The following is an 11,909-nucleotide window of genomic DNA, read 5'->3' as shown; positions in this document are numbered from 1 at the left end:
TGTGAGGCTGACTGAACTTTATGTTTTGTATGTGTTAGTTTGGGGAAATAATCTGTCCTCAGTGTGTGTATGTCATTAACCTCTGGAATGAGTGTTTTATCATTACAGATGGGTTAAGTGAAATGACAAATTTTGACAAGCCGATATTTCGGATTGAATCTTATGAAAAGACGATACAGAACATGGGACGAGCTTTAAGTGGATTGGATATCCAGCTCTGTCTGCTAATGGTAATTATGACTTTTGTCATTTATGATGTTGATTTTAATTATTCTCTGGATTAGTATTTTAAGAACATTTATATAAATTGGAATTGTGTAATTGAAGATTGCCGTCCATGGGTTAAAAACCCTTGTCTAAATTCAACTGAGGGTCTAAATTTAAACACTGTCTTATTTGTTTGATCAGAATGATAAACGTAAATGTTATAAGATTTGATGGCAGAGACAAAGTGACACATTGGCTAAGTCACTAGTAAATTATCCAGAGAAACCCCTCAAATTTATGTCAGGCCGGTGGGCAAACAAAGGAGGAGTGAATATAACTGATAAAAGTTTTATTTTTCATCCATTAAATGGATGCATGACATTAGATGCCTAGAGAAATATAATTTATGTAATAAGGGTTGAAGGTGAAAGAAGCTATCAGGCTGTTTGTGCAACCTAGGGATTTGAGAAAAACAATAATTTGGTTTCTGCAAAAAAAATAGAGATAAGTGGGACTGGAGACAGTAACGATAATATATTTTTAGATCTGCAGACTAACAATTCAATGGGATAGAGTGACAAAATTATAAGCAGTTGAAATTATGATGATAAAAAAAAGGAGAAACTGTTTCAAAATCAGCTTTAAAGAAATTGATAATGTCTTATAGTACAAATTTGTATAATTTATAAGTGTTATGGAAGAAAATCTGTCCATTTGTGTTTTTGTTTGACAATTTTGGGGTAGTGAGTAATAATGAAAAAGATCCCTGCCAAAGAAGAGGGTTAAGATTTTGGTCATTAAGATTTTGGTCAGCCTATGCAGTTATAATTGACAAGAAACTTGAGTTTAAAACTGACTTTAAAGGAAGTCTTAATTATTATTAAATTATTTTGAATGCTGTACTTTTGACAGTCTCAATACTGTGAAATGTTGTGAAAATTGAGTTTCAGATTAATAATAATTAGGTATTGAGTATTATTAACAGTGAATGTCATGATAAAGATATCAGTCAAGACAAAGAAATTGTTACTCTAACTAAATTTATATGTTTTGATGATTATTTCATTTTGATGAAAGGTTTTTAACGAAATGTTTTGAAATTCAAAGGTTTAGGTTTATGTTTATTTTTATTTATATTGTTTTTTTTTTTTGTGGGCTATAATGGATCTGTTGTGAAAAGAAATCTTAACAAAAGGATTATTAAGTAAAAGTAACAATTCTATGTTTTATTGAAAATGATAATTGAAACGGTCATGTAAATTTGTTTTCTTTTATTTCTATTTTTAAAGGTGTTTAAAAAAAAGAGATTTAAAAGATGTTCTTCAATTAAGGTGGTACATGTCTGTAAACTGAACAATGATTTAAGAAACTTACAATACTTAGATGGATTATGATGGTCTTAGTTATTTATTTATTTTTTGTTGTTTATTTTGAATTAGACCACAATTTTGTTTTTAATATAAAAATTATCTATAAAGGTATAGTGAAAGGAGTGGATTTGCGATCCATCACCTTGTAATATATAATGAATTGGAAATTATATTTTTCTAAACACCAGTGTATAGATCCTGGTGTTTATGATTACAGGCAATGTCTGTATTTAGTATCTGAGGAGTGACTGAGGGTCTGGCCCATGCCAGGAATGCAGTAACAGTGCTTGCTCATTTAGCCCGGCTTCCAGAGAATAAATATGTATTTGCTTTGTAGTCAAGGAATTTGATGATAAAACCGAATAACAAAGATTGATAAAGACGACTATGTGTAAGTACTGAAGATCAATAATGCACTATGTGCTCTGTAGAATATTCTGTTCTAGTTAAGCCCTTCGAGGGAAAACCTATTGTCTATTTTATACAATTGTAACATGCCAGGGGAGCATGGGTGAGCAATGTTAAATTTTGAAGCGGCCTAAATTGTTAAGACCAGATGTGGTGTTTAAGACTTCACATCGGCCTTTTAAGGGGGGACTGAAGGGGTGGATTCTGTAATCCACTGCCGCTTCAGTATATATCTTTTAAGTTATTAATCAACATTTATATTTCTGTTAAAATATTTGAATGACTTCTTCAATGTATGTTAAAGCGTCTATTTTCCTCTGTATCTCTCACTGAGAGAAAAGAACATGTTATCAGTATGTTTTGGGGAAAGTTTCCTGCTCAGAGCAGAGCTCAGATCAACTTCAGCCTTGAAGAAGCTGTGAATCATGTGTATCTGTGTATGTGTGCTAAGAGTTTTGTGCAGGTCCCTTTGTACTGGACAACTGGCATTCTGCTTGAGACCAGCAGACGCCACATCATGACCCCAAAAGGACATCCGGTACCTAAATCCAGGGTCCCCCTCGTCATCACCGCGACGAAGGGAGATATGCTTCTTACTATCTGTCCACGTGTGGAAAAATTTCTAATCTTGTCTATTTTTCTTAGCCAATCAGAATCATTCAACCTGAAGTAATGACGTAGTTAGTTGACTCTGTTAGAGTATAATTGTTGTGGAAATGTGAATGTACGCAGAGCGGCCTACGAACTCCTTGTGAGACTTGAAGCTGGCTTCTGCTGATGAAACTGCAAACTATTCTTCATTAAATTTTTCTTCAATTTATTATTTTTTTTAAACTTTGACTCCGGGTCTTTATTCAACATATCTGGTCTCAAGGGTCCTAAACTGTTAATCCCCAACACTGCAAAACAGGACGTTCATAATGTAATTTGAGAGAGATGCTGATGGTTATCGCCTGCTGGTTAAACATAGTAAATGCACCTCAAAAATATCTGCAGTGATGTGAACTGCAAACCTTATCTTTCTGTAGCTCTTTAGCAAAAAAAAAGAAGAAGAAGAAGAAGACGTTTGCAGTAACATCAGCAAAGTCCACTTTATCAACTTTTTTTAATCTTACAGTTAAATACCAGCTCATTGTTCAACCCTTCGTCGAAACCACTAAAATGTGATGAAATGGAGACGCTCGCGCGGCAGCACAAAAGTGAAACAAAAGTGTCGGAAGCAGTCCGCATTAGTTATGCTTAACGTACATGTATTAAATGCTATTTTATGTAAAACATGCAGTCAAATGATTTAACGTCAATTTCTATAACTGTTCAAGTGAGTGTTTTCGCTTTCAAACGCGATGGGTGTGTTTTGGGAACGACACTGTTAGTGTGCTCGTGTTTCTGCACGGACTGTGAAACTGGTGCACAGCCGGAAGTTTGTTCCACGCTTTGAGACGGTCAGGCGCGAGACTCCACAACAAACAGAAGATATCAAAGAATTTAATCGTTTTTACGACATACGAGACACTAATAATGTCTGACAACGAAGACAAGTGAGTTCCGAGTGCGTTACAGTCGTTTTGAGATGTTTACTAGTTTAAACTTCATCAGGGTAAACAGCTCTATGAGATGATTATAAATCTGTAGTTCATCTGTTTTACAGCTTAGAAAGTTTAACACTGGAGAGTGTTTAATGACACGAGTTACTTCATCGAGATTCAGGAAAGCCTTTAGGACATTAGCTCACACTGTGAGATTGATCGTGTGTGTGTGTGTGTGTGTGTGTGTGTGTGTGTGTGTGTGTTTGTTTGTTTGTTTATTCATTTCGATGTTTGTTTGTTCAGTTTTGATGATGGAGATTTCGATGATGTTGAAGATGAAGAGCCTCTGGATGATCTGGAGAATGTGGAGGATGTGAGAACAAACCTGCTGTTTTTAAACTGATTCCTGCTGATAGTTTTGTGTTCTGACTAGACATAGTAATATGCTAACTATATATGCAATATATTGTTGTAATAGAATAAAGTCTTCATATTCATGTAATCTATTTAAGCACCATTAAGATTTCATTTACTACACTGTGATATTATAGTATAAAAACTCCTGTTTTGTATTACTTTAATGCAAACTTAATAACACTCAAATTAGGGCTGGGCGATATATCGCATGAGATTGTCACGCGCATTTCGTCAGTAAAGCCGGTTCCCTGATTACCGCTAAATCGCCATCACCTGCTTTCAAATGGAGCGGCATTTAATAGACAGAGCCGTAGTTCACTGAAAAGCCACGCAATATCGCGTTCATTATCGAAGGCGATTCATCTATTATCTCAGTATCTATTATCTCTGTTGATTGCTGATGAAGCACGTCAGTTCCAGTCTGTCCTGACAGTTTTGTCTCCATTTGTTCAGGAGGATCAGGAGAATGTCCAGATCCTGCCGGCGGGAGAAGGACAGCAGGCCAATCAGAAGAGAATCACCACTCCTTACATGACCAAATACGAGCGCGCGCGAGTGCTGGGGACGCGAGCGCTGCAGATCGCGTGAGTGACCTCTGACCCCCGCACACAAGATATTTCTGATATATCACATCGAGCGCTATCCACCTGTTTCCGCGGGGCGCTACTGTAAAAGAGAACGTGGGTACAACTTCCTGTGAGGCAGCGGAAATGGCATACCAATGGTATTTGGTGTGCTAATCAGTGTGTTTTTTGGATCATTGTTTACTTTGTAAAGTTGCAAACCTTTATGAGAGATGTTGTTATGGCACTTAGGGACCACATTTCAGTCTAGTACAGTCTAGTATAGGTAATAATATCTCAATACAATAAACAGTTTTCGTGCCCTTATTTGTCCTTTATACTGACCTTCCTCAAAAGTGCTGCTGCATGACCAAAGCATCCTGACCCTGCAACACATGAACAACCCGCTGTCTGTACTTCACCTGTCACTGATGATAGCACCAAAGCCTTACGATGTGATATTTTACTCCTCCTGGTGTCGTGCGTGCCAGAGCCAGTTGCGTTTCCACCGTCATGCTAAAGGCTTATGTTAACCATTAATAAATACACACGTTTATGGAAAATATCAGAGACTGCTTGAGGAATGTAGACAATTCTTATATGATTATAATTGTGTATTTATTTGGTTTAATGTTTTATCTGTCTCTTCCTTGTGCCTTTGTTAATACCGGACAAATGCATATGCATATCTTTCGCAGATTCACACACTCGTATAACTCATTACTCCTGTTTTCCTCTCATGAGCTCCCTCTATTGCTCTGGCTGAAAGGATAACAGTAAAGTGAGACGGTCCTCGGTTTGCAATCATCGCATAATTTAAAGGGAAAATTAATAGAAAAGCTCAGAAAAGTGACGTAAACATAGGGTATGTTAACAATATATTTCTAAATGTGAAAGCCTTTGGACTTTAAAGCCTTAATGGAGTTGTTTTGTGCGTTCTTGTGATCGCAAATAAAGGGAAGCAGGTGAAACTGAATAGGTATGTTTTTTCTTTTTAAGTCAATATAAATATCAGTTAGATTTAGCATGATTGATGTGCACTCCTGACATAAATTAATAAATTACTGTTATTGTAACATTTTTTTATTGTAAAACATTCAAATATTGATGCTGGAATCCAGCCTGTTTACTTCAAACCGGAAGACACTCCCACTTTTGATGCAAGGGCTCATGGGGCGTAGGAAACTTGTGGATAGAGCTGAGATTTGCTATGCTAATGCTGCATTAATGATCAGTGACATCACTTCCTGTGTGACAGAATGTGTGCGCCGGTGATGGTGGAGCTGGAAGGAGAGACAGATCCGCTGCAGATCGCCATGAAAGAGCTCAAGTACGACGACACACATTTTTATCAGTGATTCTCAACATTTTTCACTCGAGGACCTTTTAACATATATTGCTTGTGGTATAAAAACATCAGCTGAATGAATTAATGTAAATGTGTTGGTCATGGATGAGAACAGCTGTCTGTCCATCTATCTCACAATATCTGAAATGAAATCTTGCTATCAACGTTCATATGTGGCAGCAACATGTTAATACATGCTAGCAAGATGTTAATTCATGTTAGCAGTGTGTGAAATCATACTAGCAATGTTTTAAATCATGATTGCAACATTTTAAATAATGCTAACATGTTAAATCATCTTAGCAACATGTTAAATCATGCTAGCTGCATGTTAAATCATCTTAGCAACATGTTAAATCATGCTAGCTGCATGTTATTTCATGTTAGCAAGATGCTAATTCAAGTTAGCAACATGCTAATTCAAGTTAGCAACATGCTAATTCAGGTTAGCAGCATGTTAAATCATAATAGAAATGTGTTAAATGCTGAATCCTACTACCTATGTGTTAAAGCATGTTAGCATCATGTTGAATCATGGCAAGTATGTGTTAAATCATATTAATTCATGCCATCAACATGTTAAACCATTTTTGCAGCATGTTAATCATTCTTCCACCCTTGTATGGATAAAAACAGACATTTCTCAGAGTAATTGTGTCCTAATATGTTGCTGTTATCGATGTGTGTTCCTCAGGAGCAGGAAGATCCCCATCATCATCCGCCGGTATCTTCCTGACGGCAGTTATGAGGACTGGGGCTGCGACGAGCTCATCATCACCGACTGACGTCCACACACTCGCTCTGATCACGTGATCGTCGCTGTCAGACGTCAGATCTGTGTGTTACAGCAGATCTCATCTGCTCTGCTCTGGTTTATAGTGTGGAGGTTTAACTTCATCCTGCAGTTCTGGTGTTTGTCCACATGAGGGCAGCACTAACACACCATAAACGCCCAGACTCTGAATCCTTATTTAATGTTTATTTGACTGTTTTATTCATGCGTAATTAAACCTTTTTGTAGTTAATGATATCCCTGTGTGTTTCTCTTTGCTGTTGTGAAAATACTGTGATGTCAGTCGATTCACACTGAATTGCTTCATTGTTTAAAGTGGAAACTGAGTGAAATATCACGAAGGGTTATAAATGAATTAAATACAGTTTAAACTCTATATATAACAGGCCTTGTCTTTATGATATTGAAATTAATCTTGATGCACTTGAAATTTTTAGGAAAGCAAACATTAAATTAAATGTTGCTGTTTTTGTTTCAGACTCTTTGCAGAAATGACAGTCATTAATAGACCTCTGTGAATCAGGAACAGGTTTAAGCTATTTAACCAGCAAGGATCAGCAATTCCTTTATACACAAGTTTGGTATTCATCAACATGAGTGGATTATATATATATATATATATATATATAATGTCAATAATTTATACCCTGTATAGCCACATACACACCTTAATTCGGTTGCCGATTCACCTTTGAGTGCTTAATCCGGTTCTGTTCACACACACTTCAGTAATTCCAGAGTGACAACCGCATTCTACAGCCGGATGAACCATATAATATGCCTTAAAGATCTGTTATGCACTCTCATGTGGTTAACTGGACTGATTTACCATAGTAAATACCTGCAGTTTTAAAGTAGCACTTTGGTTTCTGTTTTCTGATATTTCCTGAGAGACTGAAATGCTGATGCAAACATGAGTTCCTCTATGAGTGAAATACAGGTGAGGCACATATTAAACCTCAAACGCAGCTGTGTCGTGTTACTTCCTGTTTTATTATTATTATTATTATTGACTCTCTGATGTGATGTCTGAAGCAGAAGAACTCCAAATGTTACATTTTGTTGAAAGTGCAGTAGTAGCATTAGTCATTCATTATTATTATTATTATTATTATGCTGAGATAATCTTAAAAATCAATACATAAACCGTCTGTGCATTTTTTCTCTAGATACCTGCCCATAAAAATTGGGCCTATATAGGGTTAAGATGAGCCATTTTTTACTGGGGAAATGAGGCAGAAGTACGATGAAAGTATTTAAAGTTAATTTCAGGATGGGTTAAGATGAGCCATTTTTTACTGGGGAAACGAGGCAGAAGTACGATGAAAGTATTTAAAGTTAATTTCAGGATGTTTTCTATCATTTTAAATGATCAGAATACATCTAAGACAAAGGGTTATAAAAATATGGCTTCTTAAAAAAAAAAAGTGTTCCTCTGGCACAGTTTACCCCAGGTTAGGGGTAAGTTGAGCCAAGTCAGTAGGTCGGTGTAAACAGACCATCTGACTGAATCTGAATCAAATCCTTGTGAAATTTTAAAGTTAATGTACTTATTCTAAAAAGCAATTTAATAATCAAATTTCCTTTTACAAATATTCTTTGTAAAAATATTTTACAAATATTTATTTTTTAAAGTTAAATTTAACAACATAAAACCAACCAAATGAAGTTGAAATTTCAATATCTTTAATTGTTTGCATTTCTGAAACAATATGTTGAACATTAAAAATGTAAAATTCCCATAAACAGACTAAACTGAGAGTTTGTTGAGTAAAATTAAAACTAAGAAAGAATAAATGTCACTGAAACTAATAAACATTTTAGTCAAAATGTTCTTGACATGGTAGTTTTTCTGCAATGTCGACCATGTTAGGCCATTAGAGACTACAGGTGAAAAGATATATATGATTAAACATCCTCTGGTCCGTATCAGAGAAGGATTTGTTGTACTTGTACACTGTTCCTATCAAATAAACTCGAAAATAAAGATAAACTAAACCAGTTGTGTAATATTACATTGATATGACACTTCAGATTTAACTTAAATTCATTGCCATATATGGTGGGATAAGTTAAAACACTGGCTCAATTTACCCCACAGCATGTGGCTCACTTTGCCCCATAGCTGACATTTTAGGAAAAGCTAGCTAGCTAACCAATTCATAATAATATTTAGCTAAATGACTTGCATTGTTTTATATGTTTCTAAATCACTATTATGCATCATAAATATTTTTAGACCTGGACAAATTTGCTTTGATGAAACAGCCATTACATCTGTTAAAATTTTACTTTGACAAGCCAAAAACAATAACCGACTTCCACTCCTCACATGTGCTTCTCCTTTTCAGAATCTGGCAGAAAGGATGGGTGGTTCTAAAATATATGGTCACATGACAATAAAATGGAACAGTTGCCAAGATACAGGGGGTGGGTCAACTTACCCACTGGCTCATCTTACCCCACTCTCCCCCACTGCAGATCAGCGGAAAACCTCAAGACAGCCACAAAATGAAATTGATTAAAATCACTAAAATAAATTATAATTTAATATATGATTGGAATTGGAAAGAAACTATTCCACCTAATCAGTCAAAAAAAAAAAAAAAATCTTAAAGTCTCCACAAGGGGCCATAGTAGAGTTTCCTATGTGTGTAACGGGAGCACTTCAATCGTATTTGTACTTTCAATTTAGGAAATATCACCAACGCAGTGACAAATGGCGTACAGTTCAGGTAAGATTTTAATAAAATATGTTAATTTCTTTAATGATCCATATTAATATAGTCTTAAGCAACTAAGCGTCTCACTTGATCATGAAACGATGGAGATATTTCAGGGGGCCATTCAAAGGTAGCAAAGTAAATAAAACATAAGTCTACAATTTAGATGCATATAGTAAAAATCATAAAACATATGTACCGTTTTCTGTCATTACTATGAGTTCAGGGATCACAGCGAATTCTGAATATTTCATGATTCACCTTAACAGTTTGTGTTCTTCTGTGTTTTGTAGCGGGAAGAGAAAGTCCAGAGTTGGATCGCCCAGAAAGTAAGTCATTCAATTGTTTGGCAGCAACAGAAAAGTATTTTTTATTTAAAGTCCTAAGTGCTGTTAATGTTACTGTGACATATTTATCCTATATCAGTGTTATTTCATTGAAACATCTGGCTATTTAAAGCTGCAATTTAAAAGATTATTGCAGCAAAATATCCCAAAACAGTGTTATATATTTTGTTCCGTAGGCTTACAACATCCCAAATGTTTCCAAGTTCTATTTGTAAATCGTGAGAAAATGCTATTTTAAATGTTTGCTATTATAAAAGCTGTTTTAACCAAAGGCGTTTCTCAATACCAAGTTCAGACTTGTGTCCATTGTAGTTCGAGCTGCAAGCTCGTCTCAGGAGAACAGATTGCTGTGAACGGGAGGATTTGATAATGTCCGGTGATTGTGCAAATGGAACAGCAGCGTAGCCTGCTTGATAACGTCACTCAGCTCGCTCTGCATGGCTTGGTTATCTCTGTGTATATAAATTTTAGCCAACAATAAATCGAAATGTGTTATAAAACACCACTCCTCCTCTTTTCGTTTTATTTAAAAAAAAAAAAAAACTAACTAACCTTAGGCAACGCCCAGATAGCACAATACACTCGGGCCAGAGCTGTTTACCCCTCGGCCCGCTTCTGTCTGCTGCGATCGGGCCAGATGCTTCTGCACTCACGAATCAACCGGGCCAGACGCGACACTGCCGCAATCAAGCAGGTATCAGGCCGTCACTAATGCGCACAGCGCGCCCGACACGGGCCAGCCCCGTTTATAAATCTACTGTAGGCTACTGTTCATTCATTTTTCCATTCAAATTTGATACGCAGCGAAAACGTTTACTTACATTTGAATTATATAAGCTATAATACATAAATAACATTACTTACATTGTACTTAAAATAAAAACTTCTTATAGGCCTACTTATCCTTTCACTTCCCCTAATCCCTCTATTTGTAGTTTCTGAGCACTGACTGAAACTTGTATTTTGAGCACTTTTGTGTCTATTTGCCTCGTCATGACGACTCGCTTGCTGTATCCCTCACTTGTAAGTCGCTTTGGATAAAAGCATCTGCCAAATGAATAAATGTAAATGTACTTATATTACATAAATTTACAGTAGTTGTTATACAAATTGCAGTACTGTAAATAAAATATTTACCACATTTTGAAAAAAAATACACTTGTATTTACTTACAGACTGTAATAAGTATAGACAAACTTAAAAAGTGTTTTAAATAAACACATTGGCAATGGAGAAAGTTAATTTATTACTCACCCTCATGTCGTTCCACACCCGTAAGACCTTCGTTAATCTTCAGAACACAAATTAAGATATTTTTGATGAAATCCAATGGCTCAGTGAGGCCTCCATAGGGAGCAATAACATTTCCTCTCTCAAGATCCATTACTAAAAACATATTTAAATCAGTTCATGTGAGTACAGTGGTTCAATATTAATATTATAAAGCGACAAGAATATTTTTGGTGCACCAAAAACACAAAATAACGACTTATTTAATGATGGTCGATTTCAAAACACTGCTTCAGGAAGCTTCAGAGCATTATGAATCAGTGCGTCGAATCATGATTCGGATCAAGTGTCCAACCGGCAAACTGCTGAAATCACATGACTTTGGCGCTCCGAACTGCAGATTCAACACGCCGATTCATTATTCTGTGGCTAGACGAAGCTCTGTGAATGATTCCTCGTCGATGGTAGTGCCTGCACTCAGAACAGGTCAGCTTGGTGAGCCTGTAACACTGTCATAGTGTGCAGCGCAGCACCAGCCTGACCTGCAGATTGAAAAGCTTTGAAAAGCGCTGAGGTGGTTCTACAGGGCTTTGTGGGGAGGGGAGGGTTTTTTAAATGATGATCGTATACCCCTGTGCTTCAGCACCCACGATAGTCGAATAAATTGACGTTGAAGGCACAAAAACACGAGAGGTATATAGATTTCTCCATGACTTCGATAATTTGTCATGGAGGTCCTCAAAGAAGGGGAGAGACTGGCATTGTGACCTGTATAAATATAGGTCAATTTCACTGACGTTGTTTTACACACATTCACAGCTGGTTTCGACTGAAGATGTTCCCACAGCACTCAGCGCAGCTTGAGTTTAACTTTTGAAAGGAAACTCCTTTAGAGAATCATTAAAGGATTAGTTCACTTTCAAATTAAAATTTCCTGATAATTTACTCACCTCCATGTCATCCAAGATGTTCATGTC

At 36.3% G+C, this 11,909-nt stretch overlaps 1 protein-coding gene across 1 annotated transcript; it reads left to right on the top strand.

Annotated features, from left to right (window-relative positions):
- Positions 1-3,354: 3,354 nt before the first annotated feature.
- Positions 3,355-6,869, top strand: LOC125268203 (DNA-directed RNA polymerases I, II, and III subunit RPABC2-like). The gene is made up of 5 exons (XM_048190286.1): positions 3,355-3,523; positions 3,815-3,884; positions 4,382-4,512; positions 5,750-5,821; positions 6,534-6,869. The coding sequence occupies exons 1-5, from the start codon at positions 3,504-3,506 to the stop codon at positions 6,622-6,624; spliced, it is 384 nt and encodes a 127-aa protein (XP_048046243.1). The 5' UTR covers positions 3,355-3,503; the 3' UTR covers positions 6,625-6,869.
- The last annotated feature ends 5,040 nt before the right edge of the window (positions 6,870-11,909 follow it).

The sequence above is a fragment of the Megalobrama amblycephala genome, linkage group LG1 (assembly GCF_018812025.1).
Source record: "Megalobrama amblycephala isolate DHTTF-2021 linkage group LG1, ASM1881202v1, whole genome shotgun sequence".
In the NCBI taxonomy this organism is placed as follows: Eukaryota; Metazoa; Chordata; class Actinopteri; order Cypriniformes; family Xenocyprididae; genus Megalobrama; species Megalobrama amblycephala.
Note: the sequence above shows the minus strand (reverse complement) of the source record. Positions and strands in the feature narration are given on the sequence as shown.